We start from the raw sequence: 27,351 nt of genomic DNA on the forward strand, positions 1-27,351 counted from the left end.
TATTCCTACATAGCTAGAAATTTTTTGACATGGAAAAATCATGGGAGGGAGTAAGGGGAAAAGGAAAGGAGGGGAGGGAGGGGAAAAGAAGGAAGGAGGAGGGAGGGGGGTGTAGAAGGAGAGAGGAGGGTGGGGGAAGAGGGAGGGAGAGGAGGAGAGAGGAGGCTAGGGGACCAGGGAAAGCTACCTAGAGGTGTAACCAGGGAGCTCAGTCTCACAGGACAGAGAGAGTTCTCTGGGTAGATAAGGGTGGCAGGAGCCTTTTAAACAGGTCACAGGGTAATGAAAAGCAAGATGTGTACATTATATTCAGGTAATCACATTTGCTCCCTCCCTATCACTCACCAGTCAAGTATGTATGAGGAAGTTTAGTGAAATCAGGTGCTGTAATATGTTTGTGTACTTCCAGAATTCATAGGTTGACATCCTAACCCCCAATGTGAGAGTATCAGAAGGTGAGGTCTTCGGGAGGTGCTTAAGTCATGAGAGTAGAGCCCTCACGAATGGAGTCAGAAAGAGACTCCACGGAGCTCCAGAGCCCTTCTGCCGTGTCAGGACACAGTGGGATACTACCTTCTATGAACCAGGAAGTAGGTCCTTGCCAGCCACCACACTGACTCTGCCAGAACCATGATCTTGAACTTCCCAGAATCCAGAACTGAGAAATTTCTGTTTCTTATAAGTCACCCAGTCTGATGGTTTGTTAAAGCAGCCTGAATGGACTCAGACATAAAGGTGTAAGAACTGGCAAGGAATGGACACAATACAACACTTAAGGAGACAACGCTGTGGAGCAGAGAAGCTGACACAGTGACCGCGGACTACTTCTCAGAGACACTGTGGGAAGCCAAGAACTCTGTCAGCTGGTCTGGTGTAACAGGGAACGGAAGCAATGAAATGAACCTGTTTCTCAACCACAGGGTAACAATCTAAGGTCACGGCGGACTCTATCCTGCTTTCCCCAATGCTGCTGCATTTCCGTTATGCTCACTGGCCACTTACTATTTCAATAATAAAACTTTTAGGGACTGCTACCTTATGCCATTATAAATGTACACAATTCGGAAGAGCCATGTAAAGGAAAAGGCAAAATATAAATCTCTCAAAGTTATATAGACTCAACTCCCTTTGTATTCTTGCTAGCCATGGGCAAGTCAGGATTCAAGCGTGCGAGGAGGCAACCTCCAACCACCGGTCACTTCACAGGGCCCTGAGGGGCCAGCCTGACTGTGCGGAGAGCTCTGCAAAGAGAGGGAGAAGGATGAGGGGAAAGGAGGAAAGGGAAGCAGACGCAAGAGAAGGGACAAGGGGCTGGGAGCGAGAAGGGGCCAGCCTGACTCGTATGTGGATTTCTGCATGGAGGGGAGCAAGCTGCAAGTCCCCTAACGCAGCCCTCCTCTCCGCTCCCTAGCTTGCTAGAACCATCTACCTTCTCTGGCTACCCTGCTAAGGAAAGAAGGCCAGGTGCACATCACGCCTGTCCATCTGTGAGTGCACTACAGCATGAAACGGAGCCAGTTTAAAAAACAAAGGCTACCGGCATAGGAAGAAAGAGGGAAGGCTGGTCTCCTTTCTTCCCAACATGCATGGAACAAAAGTTAAGTATATTTAATATTTTACCTTTTGAAGGACCCTTCATATCCACTTGTAATCACTAGCTTAACACCTTCTGTCCATGCTACACTATCAGATGTGCACATAATTTTATAAGAAATGAAGGTAAGCTAAGAAGGAAATTAAATTCCTCTATGTGACAGAAACTTTTAGAACACAGAATTCAGTAGTCAAGCTAAAATCTCAATCTCAGCAGTATATAAAGGATTAAATATATTCCAATGGGACAAAAACATCACAAAAGCAGAAAATCATCACTTACTGCTTCATCAAAACATGCAGAGATTAAAGGTCACTGGAGAAAGAAAAATTTCCTCTCTACAATTGTTTGTTGTAATTTTAAAAATAGAAGCATGTACAAACCATGTCAAAATGAAAAGAATGGTAGTTCCATTTTTAGTTTTTTAAGGAACCTCCATACTGTTCTCCATAGTGGCTGTATCAATTTACATTCCCACCAACAGTGCAAGAGGGTTCCCTTTTCTCCACACTCTCTCCAGCATTTATTGTTTGTAGATTTTTTGATGATGGTCATTCTGTTGTGAGGTGATACCTCATTGTAGTTTTGATTTGCATTTCTCTAATGATTAGTGATGTTGAGCATCCTTTCATGTGTTTGCTGGCAATCTGTATATCTTCTTGGAAGAAATGTCTATGTAGGTCTTCTGCCCATTTTTGGATTGGGTTGTTTGTTTTTTTGATATTGGAAATCTGTAGCACTTTTATTTTCGAATACTTAATTTAAAATGCCATACTTAGAATTTAAGAAAATGTGATGTGAAATAAAATGGCTAATATCAAAAATAACAAATACAATGTGATCTGCAGAGCTCAATGAAAATTTAAAACCTCACTTCTCATTACTGGTTACTGGATTTCATCTATGAATATGCTGACATTTTTCATACCCTCCTGACACAGGATGCCAATCCTGGTTTACTTAGCAATCATCAATTCACTATGAAAAAATAGGCCTTTTCCATGGTATTATTTCAAAGTTTAAGAGATTTTGACAGGCCAAACATCCCTTGGAATATGAATAGTAAATCTTTCCATCTCAAAGTAAAGTGCTATCAAGAAACTGACATCAAAATATTTAAATGCAGATCTGCCAGCCCTTCTCCCTCTAGCTTGCACGCACGCACACACACACACACACACACACAACACCTGGGTGGTGCCTTTTAATTCTAAAAAAGGTAATTTTATAAAACAAATCAAAAAAGCCTTAAAAGTCTCTCAGTTTTCACAAATCAACCATTAAACAACTGCACTTATTTTTTAAATAAAAATTAAAGGTCAGGATATAATGTCAGGGAAAGAAGGTAGGTAAAAGAAAAGGAATGATACCAAACTGATTGCTGGCAGTGGGAAGCCAAGGCAGACATTCCCAATTTCCCTGGAAGAAACTGACAGCTAAAGTCAAGTTTCCTGATGCTCTGGACTAGGAAGATATATAGATTTTTTTCCAACATAAATGTGTATAAAAATTCAAACACCATGGCCTGGAGATTAGTCCTAGAGCTATAGTATCAAGCCATGCTTTTTTTTATTCTTTACATTTTGGAGACGTGAGAGCACGTAGGGCAAGGAAAAGAAGAAACAGCAATATAAAGAAACAAATTAACTCTCAGAGGCTTGCACAAAGGGAGGGAGCTTTAGAAATCCTCTTCCCCCTTCAACGGGTGGGGAAACAGGCCCACAGCAAACACCTGAGTTACACCAACATACTCTACTCAGAGAGCTACTAATCCAAAAAGGGTCGTAGCTGGAATGACGAGAGGAGGGAAAGGTATGATACAAACCACTGGCACGAATAACTTATGAACAAGAAAAGAAAATTCAAAGGAAGTAAAACGTGGTGCAGTCTCTACTTGGAATGAGAATATGTCTTTCATTCTATTAGAACAGGAAATAAATGAGTATCAGAGGTAAGGAAACTTAAAATTGCAAAATGAAAAAAAAAAAAAAAAACCTGAAAATAATTGCAGCATAAAAAGGGGTTAATAGTCATCTTAGTGTATAAAGAACACTTATAAATCAGTATTTAAAAGATGAACATCCAAAATCCAAATGGAAAAATGGACAAAGGGCATGAACAGGTAATTCAGAAAGAAAGAAATATGAATGGCCAGTATGGAAATGTTGAACTTCGCTAACAGTAAAATAAAAACAAGTGAACCTATCAGTTGGCATTTATTTTATGATAATACCAAGTGTGAAGGGAAAAAAAATAACACTCTCATATACTGTTATGGTAGCATAAATTTTAGTACTTTTGAGGACAATTTGGTAATCTGTATTATAAGAGCTTAAACGATGTTTATCTTCTATCATACAGTAATACCACTTGCAGAAATTTAAAGATGAACCTATTTAAGAATATAAATGATCATCTCAGCACTTATTTTAACAGTTAAAAATGGAGAAAACTTAAGCGTCTGAAAATAAGGAAACTGAATAAAATTTAGATACAGGCAGACAATGGTCTATTACACAGCTATTTAAAACCACACTCTTGAAAAATAGTTAATATTAAAGAATGCTCATGACATATGTAAAAAAATTAAAATAATTCCAGTTCATATACACAAAAGAGAAACACCAAACTGTTACAGTTGTCTATAGGCGTTGGAATTATAGGGGATATTTAACTTCCTCTTTAATAATTAATATTTTATTTTTAGAACAGTTAATTAATATTAATATTAATATTTATAATATTAATATATTAATAATTAATATTAATATTTTTATTTATTAATTAATATTTTAATATTTTAAAAATTATAATATTTTAAAAATTATAATACTATACTTCTATTAAAGTGTTCTTAAAGTAATATCAAAGTAGAAAACTTCTGAATCCCAGAATAATGCACTTTAAATAAAAGTATGCAATAAAAGGGCCAAAATTGGAGCTCAATATTTTGAGATGAAAATGAGTAATTTTTCCTTTAGTATGAAATCTGTAAATTCACACTGAAGGCAGTTTTTCTTTATTGAAGGAATTCCCATTTGTATCATTATACAAGTAGAAAATCTGAAAAGCAAGTGGTTTTGGTGGTGATGGTGGGACAAGATTTATTTTAGTCCTTCTTTGATAATTTTTAAAGATTAAAAACTTCTAACTCTCATCTCATCCATTCTCAGGAACCAGAAGAGAACATAAACAAATGGAGGTAATAAGAAAAATACACATCCTTTCCGAAAAGTTGTGAACAAAGCCAACCCACCAAAAAGAGGAAGAAAGACTCCAACATCCATTTTTTTGCACAATAACAGAACCTGAATGTCTGTTACGCTGAAAGCAGCTAGTAAGCAATTATATACAGTCTTTTGGAAATCTCCAAAGAAAGGCCATTTTCTTTTCCACATATCTGTTATAAATCACACTGTCATTGGTTGTATTTGGATGAAGTCCACCTGAACTTTGTGAACAGAAGCCAATATCGGATGGGAAGGACAACTTGGAAAGTAACATACTACAATAAACCTATGTTTGCCCATCCACAGAATCAGCTGAAGTCTCCTAAATTGAAAAACAGAACAAGCAAAAAAGATATGGCTAGAAAGAAATAGCAGATACTTGTAGGACTACTGTCCATTTTATGTCTTCCTCCAGACAGTGAGTTACTTTGGGGGGCAGGGGGAGCGTGAAGGGGAAGAAGAAAACTTCAATGAAAGAAAAACAAAGATGAAGGTACTGCAGAATCTAACAGCAATTAGCAACCATAAAATTATCAAGATTGCAACTGCTAACTTTTATTAAGTATCAATAGCTGTGTATGTTATCTACCATTTCTTTCTTCTTTTCCTGTTCTGGTTCTTCTGTACCATCAAGTCTGCCTAGTTAGGTGGTTTAGCACTTGGGTCCATTCTTTTTCCCCTAATTATGCTAACTTCATGAGGAAAAAGACTGATGTAATTTCAAAAACAGATTTCTTATTTATTATTATTATTTTATAGGCCGATATTTAAACCAAAGTTATCTTGTAAAAATGGATGAGATAGAAGTAGCATTGTCATATAAAAATTATCTTCACAGTATATGCTTCTACAATATATAACATATTGAATAATATTCACGGTAAATATTTAATACTGACATAGATATAGATACACAAAGACATATGAACACACACCCAAGAAGGCACCACATTTTAAAAACCCAGAAAGATTCAATCCTGTCATGACCTAGTTGAAAGAAATTATTTACTTTTTAAAATAATGAACGTACTTCGAAGAAATGCTTTTGGTCAAATACTGTGGAGAAAAAGAAATATCTTGAGTAGCACACCAAGATCCCAGGTATTAAAGAGAGGTAAAGTAAACCAAATATCCAAAGGTACAACCAGTTTAAGAAGAGACAGATAGGGACTTCCCTGGTGGTCCAGTGGTTAAGATTCCAAGCTTTCAATGCAGGGGGTGCGGGTTCGATCTCTGGTCGGGGAACTAAGATCCCACATGCCACATGGCCAAAAAATAATAATAATAATAAAGTTTAGCTTAAAAAAGACAGATAATTCTTAATTGTCTATATAAAACAGACATACAACCAAGATGGAAAAGACTATTCATAAAATCACTAAAGGAGTACCATTTATGAAGCTAAAAAAATTAATAGCAAACAGACTTTGGAGAACTTGTAAGCCCTAAGTATAAAGATGTATTTTCAATTTAATTGGTGATACACGTTTACTAGGGTTTTTCACATATATGGATATATTCACACACACATACATATATCATCATGGTGAGAAATGTCCATCACAGCTAAAGGCTACCAAAAATCTAATATATTAGAAAATCACTACTGATGGATTAATTGTTGAAAACAGCTGTATACAGGAAACAACATGTAACTTCCCTGAAAAGGTAGACCTTGAAATACATAAGCCAAAAAAGATCATAAAATCATAGAATACTAGGTTAGAAAGAACATAAAGCCCAACCATGCTTCTGAAGCATCTGCCATCTTTGAGGAAGCACAAAGCCATGAAATTGAGATCATAATCAAAAGAAATTCCATGGCACTATTGAAGTGATACTTTAATTTAAAAATTATGGAGAAAAAACCCAAAATATACAATTTTACACAGAACAATAAGTGCTCCAATACTCATCCACTTAGTCAACAAGCTTTTGTTGAAAGCATTTGTGTGCCACAAAATACTTGCTACATTTGTGGAATAAGATGGTAACCAGGGCAGAAGTGGTTCCTTCATGGAACATACATTCAAGAAGTCATTAAGATCTAGGTCGACATGTTTCTCAAAATATAGAGTGAACCAAAGTCATCCAGGTGCAAGTTCAAAATTCAGATGCTCCATCCCAAGGAATTATGATTCAATAGGTATTGGGTAGAACCCAAGATCTGTTTTTAATAAGCTTTAGTGGAAAGAGTGAGGTTTTGGCTCTGCTATTAATTAGCTATGCAGCTTTGGGCACTAGTCACTTAACTTTGTCTCTAAGATGGGAGTAATTCTGTTTAAAAGGTTTATTCTGAAGAATAAAAACATTTTCGAAGTGTTTTGCACAGTACGTGGCACAGGTGTATTCAAAATGGCGTCATGAAAGTCAGAAAATCTGGATTCACACTGAACTCAGATGCTTACCAAATATACAACAGTGAACCTCTGTGAGCTTCAGTTTCTATTTACGTAATTTGTGGGTAGTAATATTTTCACTGTTTACCACAAAGATACTGGAAGAAGAAAAAACAGATATATTTGGTAAGCTGTAAGAAATACCACAGAGGTAATTATAGTAGAGGCTACCAGCAGGTTTTTTAAATTTTATTGAAGTATAGTTGATTTACAATGTTTTGTTTAATTCCTGCTGTATAGCAAAGTGACTCAGTTATACATACATTCTTTTCATATTCTTTCCCATTATGGTCCATCACAGGATATTGAATATAGCTCCCTGTGCTATACTGTAGGACCTTGTTGTTTAGCCATTCTATATATAATGGTTTGCATCTGCTAATCCCAAACTCCCAGTCCTTCCCTCCAACCCACCTCCCCCTTAGCAATGACAAATCTGTTCTCTATGTCTGTGAGTCTGTTTTTGTTTCGTAGTTATGTTCATTTGTGTCATAGTTTAGATTCCACATATAAGTGATTATCATATGGTAGTTGTCTTTCTCTTTCTGACTTACTTCACTTGAGACTACCAGCATTGTTAGTCATAGCAAAGTATACAAAAATATAATCCTTAAAAAAGAGGGTAACGACTTTTGTAGGAAAAATTGAGAAGCAATTTTTTTACCTTATTTTTCCAACAAAATTTACTTATCCATTCAAGAGTTTGAGTACTGAATGTGTGCCACCTGGGAAATGGTAACTCCCCAGATGTAAATCAGGAATATAGACTCCACAGACATTAATATAAATCTTAACCCCTTTGAGAACTTCACAAAGACAAGTTAGCTACAGTCTCACAAGCCAACAATTGCTGGAAATACTACCGAAAGAATAGAAAACCCTGGATCACCTAGCCCAATACTTAAACATTACTACCCACCAATTACATAAATAGAAACACTGAAGCTCACAGAGGTTCAATGACTTGTCTGTTATGTATTTGGTAAGCATCTGAGTTCATTGTGAAGCCACATTTCCTGACTTTCTAATAGGCCACAGTCGTTTCCCAGCTGCCATTCTGAACACTCTTCAGTACTTACATCTCTTTCGGTAACAATCCCAGCAAGCAATTATCTAATTCCACTGGTCGGCGATCTACCAGTTGTAAGCGAATCACCTGGAAAGCTTTTAAAAATATAGATTCTGAAATTCTGATTCAGTAAGGCCAGGGCAGAGCTCTGGGACCCCTCTGTGCAAAATGCTTCCCAAGCGATTGTGAAGCGAGCGGGAATCTAGCCGCCAGTGATGCTGCACTCTCCAGCCCACTCTGTCTCTGGGCAGCGCAACCAAACTCCAATAGCATTAGGTTGAAATCTTCCCCACTGCAGTTTCCATGTTAATTCTAGTTTTACCCTTGGGGCCACACACAACACAAGCCTAATGTGTCTTTAGGCCCTTCAAGCGATCTATATTATGATATGTTTCAAACCTGTTATCACTAAACTTATCCACATCTTTTCATTTATAGTTTGTACCCAGAAGAGCACACCATCCTCGTTTAGAAACCAATGGTGATACTCCTTTATTACAGGAACAATATTCTCATTAACACAGCTTAAGTGTGCCTTTTACTAAACTGACAACAACGTATTATGCTTACTTCTTTGTAATACCCTTATGAAAAACACCTACTTTGGAATATATTTATTTCGGAGTAATTTTAGGTTTACACAAAAGTGGCACGTGTAGTACAAAGAGCCCCCATGCCCCCCTCACCCAGTTTCTTTTCCTAATGTTAACATGTACAATACCATAGTACTGAACCAAAAATGAGTTTGCTTAATTACATCTTTTTACACAAATTACTTAACCCATTTCTTTCCTCCTGAACACAGACTTTTGGCTTTTCTTTTATTACATGATGCAAGTATAGGCCCTTACGTTTCATCTATTAAGATTCAGGGCAAGATTTCATCTTGCAAGACTTTGACTCAAAGACTCAAGCTTTGAGTTTTACAAGATGAAATGTAATACCCTATACTTGTTAAGATATTCTGAGTCGGGCTTCCCTGGTGGCGCAGTGGTTAAGAATCCGCCTGCCAATGCAGGGGACACAGGTTTGAGCCCTGGTCAGGGAAGATCCCACATGCTGCAGAACAAGTAAGCCCACGAGCCACAAGTACTGAAGCCCGCGTGCCTAGAGCCCATGCTCCGCAACAAGTGAAGCCACCGCAATGAGAAGCCCGCGCACCGCAACGAAGAGTAGTCCCCACTCGCCGCAACTAGAGAAAGCCCACGCACAGCAAAGACCCAACGCAGCCAAATATAAATAAATAAATCAAAAAAAAAAAAAAAAAGATATTCCGAGTCAAGGTTCAGTTAGGCAGCATCCACTATTGCCGCTAGATTCTTGCCACACACACATCTGGTGAGTAAGACTTCTATACTTTCATCTTGTTTGACAGGCCTAGGCTCGGGGTAACATACACCTCCCTCGGGTTGCATTAAGCCACTTCTGATGCATACACACCATCAATTAATTACTAATCGAACCAAGTATCTGTACATCCAGTTACTTTGTTACTCTTGCAAAGATATTTCCCTGCCTCAGAAAACTTCAGACACAATGCATCTCTATATTTTTAATTTGTACTAGTCTAATACACCCCTGTATGTTGTTCTTCAGCTGAAAGACACAGAGTATCTTCACAGTGGAAGGAATCCATGCACCAAATGACTCTAAAAGTCCTCAGGAAAAAAGGGAACTCTCTTTACATCTACTGGCCACTCACTGAAGCAGTTAATGACCCTGTGTGAAAACTGGTGCCCATAGGGTGTCCACAGAGAATTCCTGATGACTCATAAACTCAAATCAGAAGAAAGAGAAAGGTGGTATTGTAGTATTATCTCCCCGGGAAGAAAAGAATTCAATTTTCCTCATGAAATTAGTTACTGGCCTTAATTATTATAAAGTTTAGTGAACAGAATGGTACAAGATAGCAATTTACTATTGAAATCCTGATTAAAAAGGATGAATTAGACATGTGGACCCAGAGATAGCTACACTCAGCTATATCAATCACTGCCAGAAGATTTTTCTAAACAGCTTACCTCTCCCTCAAAAGATGTGAATAATTTCCAATTCTGTTTATCTCTCAAAACTAGGCTGGGGAATCAGTTTTTAAATTGCAAAATAGAATTGACAATGCTTTCAAGGAAGGTGGCAAACTCACAGCCATCCTATCCTACCAGTGAGCTTCTTAAAATGGGAAAGCCATTAAAAGTGTCTTTTAAATGGCATCAGACTCTTCAAACTTACCTCACAGTAACTCCGAACTGCATTGCAAAATGCTTCGTCAGCTACAATCTGGGTTTCCCCACTGAGGAAGGCCTGGAACCGTTCTTTCAGTAACTGCAATTGCTGCTTGTTAAGCTGCAAGAAAAAGAGGGAATCAGATCAAAAACTAGCCAATCCATGAAACATAATGACTTTTAAAAGTTACATTTGCTACTTGTGTCTAAGATTTGATACCTAGAATTAACTTATGGGTCATTTTAAAAATGTTAAGTCACTGCCCCACATACTCTGCGATACCTGCTATTGCAATGGAATCCAAATTTCTGCCCCAAACAGAATTCCCGTGATTACTACACTCTGATCCCTTTGTAGAGACAGGAAAAAAAAAAATCTAAAATTCGAATGAGAAACTAACTGCCAGCTGTCCTGAATAGAGAGAGAGAAGGGACAAGCACTCCTGGAGGTGAGTGGACAACCATCAGCTCTGGACAAAAGGTGACACGAAAGACAGAGGGACCCAGAGAAAGAATCTTCTGGAAAAGACATCCGTTGTATGCCAAAAGCTTGGATTCCATGAATAAACACACCTCAGTGCCTGAGCTGAGACCAAGGAATGATAAGGAGGAGAAGAGAGAGGCGATGGGGGGGGGGAGGGGGCAGTGAGCGCATCTGCAGGCAGGCTAGGGGAAGGCCGTGACTCAGGGAGTGGAGTGGAAGTTCACAACCAGGTTTGTTCACCCTGGGTCTACCCATCACAGTTACGGACGGTGGGTTAGACACGAACCATGACTTACTAACCATGTCCTCTAGTTATCAACTACAAGAAGAGGCAGCTACTTCATTTGTAGGGCTCACTACAAAACGAGAACGAGGAGCTCCTTGTTGAAAAAATTAATTTCAATACAGTAGCAAAAGAGCATTAAACCAAGCATGGGACCCTTCTAAGCAGGAGCCCCACGTGGCTGCACAGGCTCACCCCCACGAAGCCAGCACCGACTACAAAGGCATCCACTTCACTAGAGGCAGGGCGCATCAGGTCAAGCAGAAGCATATTTTTTTAATGCTTAACTGGAGACAGAGCGTAGTCTTGCAGATAAAACAACAAATCCTGAGATATATAAGGAACAGGAAGGAGAGATCTTTCCATTTCGGTCATCCTCATCAGACTGTTAAAGAACTCAGCCCAGTTCTGGATTCTACAGAGAGATGTGAAGTATTTGGAAACATGCGGAGGATAAAATGATTAAAGGATTAGAAAGACTAAACAAACTGGTATGATTTGGCTTCCAAAAGAAGGCTGATGTGAAGTAAGTTTAAAACTGTTCAAAAGGCTTACTAAAATGCCATTCAAATATGAGACAAGCTCTTTCAAAACACGGGTTTTATTTAGGAGTCTAATAAACAAGACAGCCTATAAAGAAACTGCTGCTGGTAGTAACAGACTGATAAAGAAGTGTCCTATCGTGCTGCAGTGTAAAAAACCCTTGCCCCGAGCAGTGGAGAGAGAAGACCATTCCATCTCTTTAGTAAGGTTATCTTCTTCATTTTAGGGAAAGCTAAACCAAGCTGAAAAGCAGGAATGTCACCACTATATTACACTCTCCATTTCTATAATATGAAGCGAATGAAAGCAGGAACCTTTCCTTCCTAGTGTATGTGTACTAGCAAGGCAAATTAAGCCCATGCCTTTAGCTCTCTGAACGTGGTTCACAAAAGGGACCAGATGGAAGTAGGACAGCAATTGCTGAGAATGAAATGGCTGAGAGCACTCTAGTTGCCAAGCCCTGGGAACCGCCAAGAAGAGCTTCAACTTGCAAACCAACTGTCCAGGTAAAATAATGTAAATGGAAATGTACACGGGGGAATGACAATGACCTGGAGGGGACCTTAATGATCATCTGTCCCAACTCCCTCATTCGATAAATAAAATAAATATTGTTCAAAAACTAGAACCTAGGGATATCTTCCTTCAATTTTCTTCTTTCAGAGGCATTTTGTTCTTTAAGAACTCCTCTAAATCTCTGCAATTTCTAGTTTGCCAGTGTTTAAGTTTAGCCATTGTGGCAGTGAGTTATGTTTTGGTGATTATGGTGTGGAAAATTCATGCATATGAATCAAGAGAAGGAGATGTGCACAAACCATCTTCTTGGAAACTCTAACAATGGTGGTGTAGTTCACAAAACATGCCAGAGGCACCTGGCTAAGTATCAGGCTTCAACTTTTTTATGAATAAAAATTACTGCAGTTACATTTAAGACATAAAATGACAGCCATATCATAACGATATACAAACAGTCAATAAATGGATACTCTTATTAGTACAGAGAAAAGGTCTACAATTCCACATAAAAGAGATAGGAAGGGAAAACGGCAATTTAAAATCTAGCAGTGGGAAAGCAGTCAGAAAGAATTTCCTAAAAGCTATTGGCATTATCAAAATAAACTATGCTATACATCAACAGATAGAGACCAATGTAATAGACCCAAGAAATAGATCCAAATACAACCAGAAGTGTACTATAAAATACCTTTATTGCACCTCAAATCAGTAGTAAAAGATGGTTTCTTCAATCAATGATGTTAGAATAACTGGGTAGCCACGGAGAAAAATATTAAATTGGATCATAACACATGGTTACAGCTCAAATGAATTAAAACTTCTAATGTAAAAAAGACCAAACCGTAAAGGTATTAGAAGAAATGGGAGAATTCCTTTAAACACGGGCATGAGAAAGATCTTTTTAAGCATGAATCAACATCTACAGGTCATAAATTTAGCTGCCTAAACATTAAAAATAAATTTGGTATTGTAGTAATCATTTTGCAATATATGTGTATCAAATCATCACATTATACTCCTTAAACTTATACAATGTTATGTCAATTATATCCTTTTTTAAAAAAATAAATAAATTTAGTATGGCAAAACATACCATAAATAAAATCATTGGAAAAAAAGACGTACCAGAAAAAAAAAAAAATACTTGCAACTCATACCCTAAAGAGCTAGTTTTCAAACATATAGATCCTAAAAATTGACAAGAGTCTAACCTATAAGCCAACAGAAAGACAGACAACATGGATGCACTCAGAGAAATGACTCAAGCTATGAAAGCATGCCTAACTTACTTTACATTTTTCTTTTCCGAATGAAGTCTACCTGAGAGCAGAAGAATCCTGGGAAGATGGGGGAGCAGGAAACACCAGAAATCTGTCCCCCACCCTAGACAACTGCATCGGCAGTATGTGTCTGATGTAAATATTTTGGAACTCTGGAGTATATTTAAAGGCTTGCGACATGAAAGGGAAGGCTTGACTGGAAACTGCAGTTAACTCTAATCAATTTCAGCTCTGCACAGCAGCACTTCCCACCCCTCAAGCCCCACATTAGCAAAAAACAAAACAAAACCAAAAAATGCCGACCACCTAACTTTTCATAAATAAAGGAGTAAATAATACTACATCCAAACAGTGGTAATACTATTAGCTTTACAAAATAGTATGACAAAGTTCTTTTATGTACTGATGTAAAAATATCCTCAAAATATCTCGGGGAAGGAAACAGTATAGAACAGTATTTAAAATAAGCCACCACTTCCACAGAAAAGGGACAAAAATCAGAACATGTATTTGCTTCCATACACAGACAAACTATGGAAGAAGGATGGCCTTGGACACATGGAAAATAAGGATGAAAAAGATCTTTCAACCTATATCACTTTATTCATTTTAAGTTTTAAATCACAGGACCCTTCTTACATACTCAAATTTTAATTTACATTTAAATTAAGCTTTAATAGCCACTTTACACATTTTTAAACTCAGAACAATTATGACTCATTGCAGATAGTTTAAATCTGATCATCCTGCAGAAAGACTGAACAAACCAATTGACTTTTTTTTATTTCTCCTTTCAGGTGTAAGATTTGAACTTGACTGTATATCCACCCCCCCCCTTTTTTTTTTTTTTTTAACATTTCAAGGTTGAGGATTTCAAAGAAACAGAAAGAGTCAGAAAAGAACCATAATAATGATGCTATTCAACATTCTAATCAATGCATTAATCTTTACAAAATCCATACCAAGTGGTCTCTCGGTCTCCCCTTGAGCCTATTAAAACTAAAATACACACAGACATACACACCCTACCTTTATACCTTGCAATGAAGCCTACTTTAATTTTAGACAACTATGAAGGATTGAAACCTGCTTCCTTATGCCTTCCATAAATCCTAGTTCTATACTACCTAAGACCAAACAAACTAAACGTTACTTTGCTTCTTCAACATAGCAACTCAGGAAGTTGGAGACAAGTACTAGATTATTTGAGTCTTCTCTTTTCTAGAATAAACTTTACCAGTTCCCCAGCATCCTAAGAGTACTCTCCAGTTTGCCCATAAATAAAGCATTACACAGTTAAATACAACTTATTTCCATAAAACTAAATATAAGAAAGTACTTTGAAAGCTATAACATCATGAAACTCATTACAACAGCCATGTCCCTTCCAAAATACACTCAACAGACTGATGATGATTCTCCTAGGATCATGTGGCCAACACAGAGACAAGTGGGAGGGCCACTTCTCACAGTCTAAGTACTCTATGTCTATTAATTCAAACTAAAAACAAATTAACTCTTCTTGGCAGTCACATCAACTGACTCACATCGTGCTTATGATCAACAAAAATTCTAAAACATTCTTACATGTGCTTCATTGAGCCATGTTTCCATCCTGGCTAGATTTATTTGGTCCATTGTTCCAGTTGATTAATTTTTTTCTTTAGAATTCTGATTCCTTCACCCTATGACCAAAGAACCCTCCTAGTTTTGTTATACCACTAACATAATAGTGCACTATCCATATTCTTCATCCAGATCATTATAAAAATACTCATCAATTCAGGATTAAGCAAGAGGGAAACCTGTCATATGCATACCTCCTGTCTGACACAACCAATTAACATTTTGGAGGGCAGCTCGTTTTATTAGTCAGCCTATATTTTAGTTTTGCCCATATACTGTCTTCACCCTAGTGTATTTACTATTGAATAAAATATTTTTCAAAAGTAAAAAAACAGACCACCAGAAATTATCTAATGGGAATTTTAAGAAGAGCTTTTTATATGAAACCAAATTGCAAAAACTTAACTAGAACATAAATATCCTTGCAAACATCTAAATACAACCAAGAGATTTACCTTATAAAAAGAACATTTCAAATACTGACAGTAAAAGCTAAGTTTCATAAATCTTGGCTGGCAGTGATAATTTATCCATAACAACAGTGGCCTCAGAAAAAATGCTTAATTTCTTGAGTTCAGAGATGTCTTATGCAACCTAGAGTGTTTTTTGTTTTTGGAGGGGTTTTTTGTCCCTGTTCAAATTATATCCTAGCCTTTTCATTCTAAGTCATGATCAGCTGAAGCCTTATTCCTGGATCTTGACTGCAGCAGGAGACCACCCATTATGCTACTCAGGAACCTGGCAACCACTGCTGTGCAGAGCCTGCCTTGCCCTGCAGCCCCGTCATGAGTCTGAACACTCATGGTGGGGCTGCATTACCTCCTGGTAAGTGAAGGAGGCCAAGGTCAGACTCTATAGCACAGTGGCAGGTGACCAGTGGGTACGTACCTCCTCCGGGAGGGTGAGTGTCGGTGTGCGCACATACTTTAAAGAAAGTAGAAAGACAAGCACTTCTCAAGGAGGTAAAAGGATTTATTCCAGGCACAGATGGTTTCTGAAATGCACAAAGGCATAGCTTTAACACCTGTTAATGAGATAAAGCAAAAGACATTAGCAGGAAAAGACTATAGGATAGGTATTGTTTTCTTTTTCCCTTCCTATGGACACTCTACCAGGAAGATCTGCATAAAACCACTGGGGCAAAATCATCAGAGCCTTTCTGAAACAGACCTCCCCAAACTGCATGTCAGAAGAGAACAACAAAGAGCCTCTGGCCCATTTCACACGTTATAATACCCTGTGGGAGTCACTGCTATTAACGATTTCCTATCCAAATAATTTCTCACTCTCTTCTACAGCTGCAGATACTTGGGACAGTGAATATGCCCATCTAAGACTAAAAATACCAGCCTCACCTGACAGTGGACATGGTCAAGCGACTAAGTTAAAGCCAACAAGATGTAGGCAAAAGTATATGTGACTTGCAGGAGACCAAAAACAGTAGCTGAAGCAAGCACTTTTTGCCTCTTTCTCTTTCCTCTTTTCCCACTGGCTGGAATTTGATGTGCTAGCTGGGAATATCAGCTTGGCCCATGAAGATGGTGAAGCAACAAAATGAGAGCCTGAGACTCTCCCAAATGTGAAGCAGCCATTACAACCCTGGACTGCCACCTCCCAACTTCCTTTATGTGAGAGAGAGAGAAACATCTATAGGTACAGATCACTCTTTGCGCGGGGGCGGGGGGGCTTGGGTTCACTGGTCATATGTGACTGAACCAAATCCTAACTGATAGAAATCCCAATGAGATACCCCATCAGGGAGAAAATGCCACAGCACTACCATCCCTGGCTAGTAGGTTTACCTCAATTTACTCTAAAACAAAATCTTCTTTCCATATGTTATCTTATATGAAAAACTCCTTATCCAGTGAACTTGCCCCAGTGAACAGTGAACACCAGATTCTAAGTGCCTGAGGTAGACTAAAAATAAAGTTAGTTTGACAGACTGAGTTCTATTGTCCCACAGTACTGAAAAGGGGAAATTTTAAAAAGCCCCAGATTTGCAAAAACTGCTGTAACATATTTTATAATAAAAGGTATACTAAATGATGAGTACAGAGAAGAAAAATCCCATTGCATTGTGGACAAATGGGTCCCAGGCTAGGCTTGCCCAGCTGCTAAGTATGACTTCTATCCACACTTCTCACTGACCTCCTAGTTGAATTCAAGCCTCAGCAAAATTACAAGTCATTACAGGGGACTGGCTTGGGGGAGGGGAGCTGCTGGTGAACACAAACTAGGGAAGTTAAATCCATGATTCTACGAATTTCCTTGCTGCATTGTACTGAGCACATTTCACGCATGTCTCATTAAATCTCCCTAAATCTTCTAGAAAGTTCATCCTCATTTCACAGATGAGGAAGTTAAGCATCTCACCTAACGTCACATCTAGGAAGTGACAAGGGCAGAATCTCAACCTGTATCCTGATCTAAAGCCTATATTCTTTCCAACCTCCATATTATTCTGTTTCCCTCACAGCCACGCTTTTATTTTTTCAATGAGAGGTGTGTAATTCCTGCATGTATTTGCTTATTTAAGTCCCCCCACTACAATAAAACTAACTTTAGGATAAGAACTTGATTGTACCTCACAGCACTAATCCCATACTAAAATAGTGCCTCAAACCACTACAATGGATGAGAAAACAGCCTATCATAGATATCTTTACTCATTTCATTATTTAACAAGGTTATATATGACTAACAGGGCATTAGAGTGAGTAAGAGCACAGGTTCTGGTTTAAGACTACTGTCTGTATCCAGGATCCCCCCACAATTTGTAGGATCTTCCACGGGTCACTTAACCTCAAGTTGTTCACCTAGACAACAAGGAGACTAATAATGCACATTTAGTAGGGTTGTTGTCAGAAACATGTGGTGTGGACTTTCCTGGTGGTACAATGGTTGAGATTTCACCTTCCAATGCAGGGGGTGAGGGTCTGGTGCCTGGTTGGGGAGCTAAGACCCCACATGCCTCGTGGCCAAAAACACAAAACACAGAAGCAATACTGTAACAAATTCAACAGACTTTAAAAATGGTCCACATCAGAAAAAGTCTTAAAAAGAAACACACGGTGATGTTATTTCAACAACTAAAGAAGCAGCAGACAATGCTGAATCTTAACATGGATGCAGGTAAAAGCCTCTCAGATAGTCTCATCCACCAGAGGGCAGAGAGCAGAAGCAAAAAGAACTACAATTTCTGCAGCCTGTGGAACAAAAACCACATTTACAGAAACACAGACAAAATGAAAAGGCAGAGGACTACATACCAGATGAAGGAACAAGATAACACCCCAGAAAAACAACTAAATGAAATGGAGATAGTCAACCTTCCAGAAAAAGAATTCAGAATAATGATAGTGAAGATGATCCAGGAGCTTGGAAAAAGAATGGAGTCAAAGATCAAGAAGATGCAAGAAATGTTTAACAAAGACCTAGAAGAATTAAAGAACAACCACCTAGAAGAATTAAAGAACAAAGATGAACAACACAATAACTAAAATGAAAAATACACTAGAAGGAATCAACAGCAGAATAACTGAGGCAGAAGAACGGATAAGTGACCTGGAAGACAGAATGGTGGAATTCACTGTTGTGGAACAGAATAAAGAAAAAAGAAAGAAAAGAAATGAAGACAGCCTAAGAGACCTATGGGACAACATTAAACACAACAACATTCGCATTATAGAAGTCCCAGAAGGAGAAGAGAGAGAGAAAGGACCAGAGAAAATATTTGAATAGATTATAGCCGAAAAATTCCCTAACATGGGAAAGGAAATAGCCACCCAACCCCAGGAAGCACAGAGAGTCCCAGGCAGGATAAACCCAAGGAGAAACACACCGAAACACACAGTAATCAAACTGACAAAAACTAAAGACAAAGAAAAATTCCTGAAACCAACAAGGGAAAAATGACAAATAACATACAAGGGAACTCCCATAAGGTTAAAAGCTGATTTCTCAGCAGAAACTCTACAAGCCAGAAGGGAGTGGCAGGATATATTTAAACTGATGAAAGGGAAGAACCTACAACCAAGATTACTCTACCTGGCAAATATCTCATTCAGATTCAACAGAGAAATCAAAAGCTTTACAGACAAGCAAAAGTTAAGAGAATTCAGCACCTCCAAACCAGCTCTACAACAAATGCTAAAGAAACTTTGCTAAGTGGGAAACAAAAGAGAAGAAAAGACCTACAAAAACAAACCCGTAACAATTAAGAAAATGGTAATAGGAACATACATATCAATAATTACCTTAAATGTGAATGGGTTAAATGCTCCAAAAAAAGACACAGGCTCACCAAATGGATACAAAAACAAGATCCATATATATATGCTGTCTACAAGAGACCCACTTCAGATCTAGGGACACAGAGAGGCTGAAAGTGAGTGGATGGAAAAAGACATTCCATGCAAATGGAAATCAAAAGAAAGCTGGAGTAGCAATACTCATACCAGATAAAGTAGACTTTAAAATAAAGAATGTTACAAGAAACAAGGAAGGACACTACATAATGATCAAGGGATCAATCCAAGAAGATATAACAATTATAAATATATATGCACCCAACATAGGAGCACCTCAATACATAAGGCAACTGCTAACAGTTATAAAAGAGGAAATCGACAGTAACACAATAATAGTGGGGGACTTGAACACCTCACTTACACCAATGGACAGATCATCTAGACAGAAATTAATAAGGAAACACAAGCTTTAAATGACACAATAGACCAGATAGATTTAATTGAAATTTATAGGACATTCCATCCAAAAGCAGCAGATTACACTTTCTTCTCAAGTGCACACAGAGCATTCTTCAGGACAGATCATATCTTGGGTCACAAATCAAGCCTCAGTAAATTTACGAAAATTGAAATCATATCAAGCATCTTTTCTGACTGCAACACTATGAGATTAGAAACCAATTACAGGGGAAAAAACGTAAAAAGCACAGACACATGGAGGCTAAACAATACGTTACTAAATAACCAAGAGGTCACTGAAGAAATCAAAGAGGAAATCAAAAAATACCTACAGACAAATGACAATGAAAACACAACAATCCAAAACCTATGAGATGCAGCAAAAGCAGTTCTAAGAGGGAATTTTATAGCAATACAAGCCTACCTCAAGAAACAAGACAAATCTCAAATAAACAATCTAACTTTACACCTAAAGGAACTAGAGAAAGAAGAACAAACAAAACCCAAAGTTAGTAGAAGAAAAGAAACCATAAAGATCAGAGCAGAAATAATTGAAATGGAAACAAAGAAAACAATAGCAAAGATCAATAAAACTAAAAGCTGGTTTTTTGAGAAAATAAACAAAATTGATAAACCTTTAGCCAGACTCATCAAGAAAAAGAGGGAGAGATCTCAAATCAATAAAATTAGAAATGAAAAAGGAGAAGTAACAACGTACACCGCAGAAATGCAAAGCATCATAAGAAACTACTACAAGCAACTCTATGCCAATAAAATGGACAACCTGGAAGAATGGACAAATTCTTAAAGGTATAACCTTCCAAGACTGAAACAGGAAGAAACAGAAAATATGAGCAGATCAATCACAAGTAATGAAATTGAAACTGTGATTAAAAATCTTACAACAAACAAAATTCCAGGGCCAGATGGCTTCACAGGTGAATTCTATCAAAAATTTAGAGAAGAGCTAACATCATCCTTCTCAAACTCTTCCAAAAAATTTCAGAACACTCCCAAACTCATTCTATGAGGCCACCATCACCCTGATACCAAAACCAGACAAAGATACTACAAAAAAAAAAAGAAAATTACAAACCAATATCACTGATGAATATAGATGCGAAAATCCTCAACAAAATACTAGCAAACAGAATCCAACAACACATTAAAAGGATCATATACCATGATCAAGTGGGGTTTATCCCAGGTATGCAGGGATTCTTCCATATATGCAAATCAATCAATGTGATACACCATATTAACAAATTGAAGGAGAAAAACCATATGATCATCTCAATAGATGCAGAAAAAGCTTTTGACAAAATTCAACACCCATTTATAATAAAAACTCTCCAGAAAGTGAGCACAGAGGGAAACGACCTCAACATAATAAAGGCCATATACGACAAACCCACAGCAAACATCATTCTCAATGGTGAAAAACTGAAAGCATTTCCTCTAAGATCAGTAACAAGACAAGGATGTCCACTCTCACCACTATTATTCAACATAGGTTTGGAAGTCCTAGCCACGGCAATCAGAGAAGAAAAAGAAATAAAAGGAATACAAATTGGAAAAGCAGAAGTAAAACTGTCACTGTCTGAAGATGACATGATACTATACATAGATAAGATGCCACCAGAAAACTACTAGAGCTAATCAATGAATTTGGTAAAGTTGCAGGATACAAAATTAATGCACAGAAATCTCTTGCATTCCTATACACTAACACTGAAAGATCAGAAAGAGAAATTAAGGAAACAATCCCATTCCATTCACCACTGCAACAAAAAGAATAAAATACCTAGGAATAAACCTACCTAAGGGTGTAAAAGATCTGTACTCAGAAAACTATAAGATACTGATGAAAGAAATCAAAGATGACACAAACAGATGAGAGATATACCGTGTTCTTGGATTGGAAGAATCAATATTGTGAAAATGACTATACCACCCAAAGCAATCTACAGATTCAATGCAATCCCTATCAAGTTACCAGCAGCATTTTTTACAGAACTAGAACAAAAAATCTTAAAATTTGTAAGGAGACACAGAAGACCCCGAATAGCCAAAGCGGTCTTGAGGGAAAAAAATGGAGCTGGAGGAATCAGACTTCCTTTCTTCAGACTATACTACAAAGCTACAGTAATCAAGAGAATATGGTACTGGCACAAAAACAGAAATATAGATCAATGGAACAGGATAGAAAGCCCAGAGATAAACCCACACACCTACGGTCAGCTAATCTATGACAAAGGAGGCAAGGATATACAATGGAGAAAAGACAGTCTCTTCAATAAGTGGTGCTGGGAAAACTGGACAGCTACATGTAAAAGAATGAAATTAGAATGTTCCCTAACACCATACACAAATATAAACTCAAAATGGATTAAAGACCAAAATGTAAAACCAGACACTATAAAACTCTGAGGAAAACATAGGAAGAACACTCTGCCATAAGTCACAGCAAGATCTTTTTTGATCCACCTCCTAGAGTAATGGAAATAAAAACAAAAATAACAAATGGGACCTAGTGAAACTTCAAAGCTTTTGCACAGCAAAGGAAACTACAAACAAGATGAAAAGACAACCCTCAGAATGGGAGAAAATATTTGCAAATGAATCAACAAAAGATTAATCTCCAAAATATACATAACAGCTCATGCAGCTCAATATTAAAAAAACAAACAACCCAATCCAGAAATGGACAGAAGACCTAAATAGACATTTCTCCAAAGAAGACATACAGATGTCCAAGAAGCACATGAAAAGCTGCTCAACATCACTAATTATTAGAGAAATGCAAATCAAAACTACAACGAGGTATCACCGCACACCAGTTAGAATGGGCATCATCAGAAAATCTACAAACAACAAATGCTGGAGAGGGTGTGGAGAAAAGGAAACCCTCTTGCACTGCTGGTGGGAATGTAAATTGATATAGCCACTATGGAGAACAGTATGGAGGTTCCTTAAAAAACTAAAAATAGAATTGCCATATGACCCAGCAATCCCACTACTGGGCATATACCCAGAGAAAACCGTAATTCAAAAAGACACATGCACCCCAATGTCATTGCAGCACTATTTACAACAGCCAGGTCATGGAAGCAACCTAAATGCCCATCGACAGACGAATGGATAAAGAAGATGTGGTACATATATACAGTGGAATATTACTCAGCCATAAAAGGGAACGAAATTGGGTCATTTGTAGAGACGTGGCTGGGTCTAGAGACTGTCATAGAGAGTGAAGTAAGTCAGAAAGAGAAAAACAAATGTTGTATATTAACACATATATGTGGAATCTAGAAAAATGGTACAGATGAACCGGTTTGCAAGGCAGAAATAGAGACACAGATGTAGAGAACAAATGTATGGACACCAAGGGGGGTAAGTCGGGAGGGGGGGTGGTGGGATGAACTGGGATATTGGGATTGACATATATACACTAATATGTATAAAATAGATAACTAATAAGAACCTGCTGTCTAAAAAATAAATAAATTAAATTAAATTTTAAAAAAAAAGATGGATGCAGATGAACAATCAACAATAGACTGTCCGGAGCTGGGTTGTCCCATCTAGGAGCCACTAACCACACGTGGCTATTGAGCACTTGAAATGCTGCTAGCCCAAGTCAACACATGCTCTATGTCGAAACACATACTGGATTCAAATACTCTACACAAGAAAAAGAAGATTATGAAACATCTCACTAACACTTGCATAGTGGTTACATGTTGAAAAAATGTTTTGGATACATGGGGTAAAATAAATTATTAACATGACCTTTATAATTTTAATAATGTTTTAATATTGCTACTAGAAAAATCTGAAGTACCTATGTGGCTCCCGCTATATTTCAATTGAACAGCACCGGTATAGAGAAATGTGAGAGATGGTGAAATGCCCCTTGAAGACACAAGTGAACGAGGCCTCGCTGCACCATGCAAAACATGGGTGGCCTCACTCACAGCAGCAGCAGGCCCCACAGTATAAAGCTTGTGACGAAGTCTGTGGTATAAGTGATTGAAGAGAAACTGAACAAAGGCCAAAATGCAAAACCTAGGTATTTGCCTAGCATTTTTCACTGTCAGAGAGTGAAGTAGGTGTTATTAGTCCCATGTTATGGATAAGAAAACAGAGAGGTTAAGATACAAAATCAGTTAGCTCATAGAACTAGGACCCTAACCTAGGTCTCTCCTGAATCCAAGCCCACATTTTTTACCCGACCCTGCGTGCCCCCATCCCATTGGCATGTCCTTATATGACTGAGTCTTCATTCAGCCTAGTCTTACAAAAGACAATCAAGCTAAGTGCTGAGGAGTTATTCAACACGACTGTCTCATATTTCTGAACATGGCAATAGGTAGGTAAGAGAGAAAACTGGCAAGTCTTGTTCGTGATTATCCTCCCCAAACCTGCTTTTTCATTAGCATGTTTCACCCACCAGAGTGAAACAGATCTATGACAATAACTTCTAATCGTCCCCATTAATAACATAACCTCATCAAAAGCAAAACCAATTGTGATGGTTAATTTTATGTGTCAACTTGACTGAACAAGGGGATACCCAGAAAGCTGGTAAAAAGTTATTTCTGAGTGTGTCTATCATGGTGTTTCTAGAAGAGATTAGCATTTGATTCAGTAGACCGAGTAAAGAGATCCACCCTCACCAACGTGGGCAGGCATCACATAATTCATTGACAGCTGAATACAACAAAAAAGGTTAAAGAAGGGCAAATTCTCTCTTTCCTTGAGCTGGGAGGTCAATCTTTTCTGGCCCGGGGACATCAGAGCTCCTGCTTCTTGGGGCCTTTCGACTCAGACTGAAGTATACCACAAGCTTTCCTGGCTTCTCCAGCTTGCAGAGGGCAGACTGTGGGACTTTTTGGCCTCCATACTGCATGAGCCAATTCCTATATGATGTTTATATATATAATCTCCTATTGGGCTTCTATCTCTAGAGAACCCTGACTAATACACCAATCACCAAAAATAATAACAGCCTTAGCAATCTAGCAATTCAGAGATAACTGGGGGCTGGGAATGGGGGGCAGGGTAGAAGGTTCGAAGAGAAACAAACCTTAGGAGCTACTCTGAGAACTTCTTACTACAATCAAAAGTCACTCCTTCCCCCATTAAGGTCTGACAAAAATCAATAAGCCTTCCTCAACCAAGTAGTCTGGGAAGTTTACTATGGAAAAAAGGCAGGAATAGGAGATAGTTCAGGACAAGCTTTGCTACCTTATAGTCCTACGAAGTCAGAAGAGTCTGTCGTCATGAGCCATCTTTCAAACTCTAGTCAATGGTTTCCTACAAATAACACTAGTGAATTATGTCAAGGTACATCATGAGGGAACTGCCCTTTTGAGACAATATAATTTCCCCTTGACTAAACTTAATGTGTAATTTAATACCCAGTAGCTTATACTAATACCCAATAGGTTATACTAATTGACAACTTACTACATAAGAAGCACATTTCTAACCTCATTACAAGTACTATTTTAAACTTCCTATAAGGTGGATTTTTTGTTTCAAATAGGAGGAAGCGAAGACCCAGAGAAATTAATAAAGTGGTCCAGTTCATGCGATTTGGGGGCAGGGACAGGTACACCTCCTAGCACGCTCTTAGCCACTGGCTACCCTTGGGGTTTCTTCTGGAACTCCCCAAATCACATCTCCACACCCAGGTAAAGACAAGGGGCTACCAGAGCCTAGGAAAGCTGAACATGGGACTGACGGGACTGAAGAGGCAAGTAAAAGCTCCCCTTCTTCCCATTTACCTCCAAAACATCATCGCATTCTCATCCACATTACTGAGCCTTTGCAAACACTTCCCCCTGCCTGGAATATCCTTTCATCCTTTAGGAACATAACTCAGATGAAACCTCCTAGAAATCATCTTCCTTCAGCTCCCCCCAAATTAAGTCATCCCAACCTCTCTGTCACTTCTGCACCTCATACATTCATCTATCATTTGCTGAATGTGGCTTTCTCCTTACTAGGGTACAGACCCCTTAAACAGCAATGCCAGTCATCTCTGTATCCCCCTTCCCCACTCAGTACAATGTTTGTTGATTATGAATTTATCTATTGGTGAAGAAAATCCAGAGTGGAAGACAATATCACCATTCACTACTGCTTTTCTGGGAATGTATCCTGTCACAGCCATTGACAAAAGACACTAGCAGTGATATAATTGAGTGAGGAATAGGGAACAAACAGTCTTAGAAAAGAATTCCAAGATAGCTTATGTGTTGTCCAAATAATAAGTTCCTGGCCAGACTCAGTGCGGCCTGCAGAAAAAGCAAAGGATTTCTCAGTTGAGCTGCAGTGTGAGTGGCTCTGTTATGCAGATGATACTGTTCTCAGGCAGGAAGAACTTTGTGCCTCAGAATCATCTGGTATTTCATGACAAAGTTCCGTATGCTGAAAACATATTTGCAAGAAACAGCGATTTTATATTCATTATAAGGAATTCAGACAGGCTCAGCAGTAGACACATGCTGGCCTAAAAGCTCAGACACACTGACCAGCTCCAAGCCACACAACGGCCTTTTCCAGTAGATAGTAAGCAGTTCGAAATAGTTCCTTTTGAAAGAAGAAAACATGATATAAATTTGCTTTCCAAAGAAGTGTTTGAAGTTTTTACTTTCTTTCTAAAGTAGGTATGTCATGGAGGAGAAATGTCTCGCTATAAAGGAAAAACAGAAGAATAGGAAGGAAGGTAAGGAACTTTCAGCTTGCCATCTCTGTGGACCCATCCTTCTGATACACACAGTGGTAGAATCTAATAAGAAAGTCTTATTAGATTTCTAATAAGAAAGTCATTAAGTCTACCTTACTCTTTAATTTAGTGAGGGTGCATTTGACTGAAAGTAGCAGAAGCCCCAACTCAAAATAGCCTGTTAAACAATAAAAAGGCTGATTATCACATTTCTCAACAAGTCCAAAGGTAAGAGAGTTCCAGAGTCAGTTAACTTGGTCACTCGATGAAGTCACCAAGGACCCAAGCCTTATCAGTAAGTCTATATCCTCCATACGTTGGCTTGTTCTCAGATTTACTGTCTCCAAAGAAGTCCATATTAACTCTATGCAAAGCATCCTCACAACAATAACCAAGGATTAAAGAAAATATTTTCATTCTGAAAAATGGAAAGAGGGAGGAGAAAACTTTCCCAGAAACAGCACACCCTCCAGCAGATCTTCCCCCACAGGTCACTGGCCAGAAATGATTCATGCTTCCATTCCTAAAGAAACCACTGAGGGAAAGTAAAGGAAATATCATGACTGACCAATGAAAAGTCACCCAGAGACAAGAAGAATCCAGCCACTCCTGTATAAAAATAGGGACTATATATCTGAATAAAACCAAAGGCCTGTT

The 27,351-nt window shown here is 38.1% G+C and overlaps 1 protein-coding gene across 11 annotated transcripts in view; it reads right to left on the reverse strand.

Moving 5' to 3' along the window:
• CADPS2 (calcium dependent secretion activator 2) overlaps positions 1-27,351 on the reverse strand; it is a 548,265-nt gene that overhangs the window by 399,501 nt on the left and 121,413 nt on the right. For 9 of the 11 annotated variants that reach the window (XM_061198685.1, XM_061198689.1, XM_061198683.1 and 6 more), the window contains exon 2: positions 10,522-10,635. The exons of 1 other annotated variant lie outside the window; for it this stretch is intronic. In XM_061198685.1, coding sequence (XP_061054668.1) covers positions 10,522-10,635 — 114 coding nt within the window. Of the gene's footprint in view, positions 1-10,521; positions 10,636-16,134; positions 16,160-27,351 lie in introns of those variants that run through there. One more of the 11 variants, XM_061198691.1, reaches the window with a different exon arrangement.

Source organism: Eubalaena glacialis, chromosome 8, assembly GCF_028564815.1.
Source record: "Eubalaena glacialis isolate mEubGla1 chromosome 8, mEubGla1.1.hap2.+ XY, whole genome shotgun sequence".
Lineage (NCBI taxonomy): Eukaryota > Metazoa > Chordata > Mammalia > Artiodactyla > Balaenidae > Eubalaena > Eubalaena glacialis.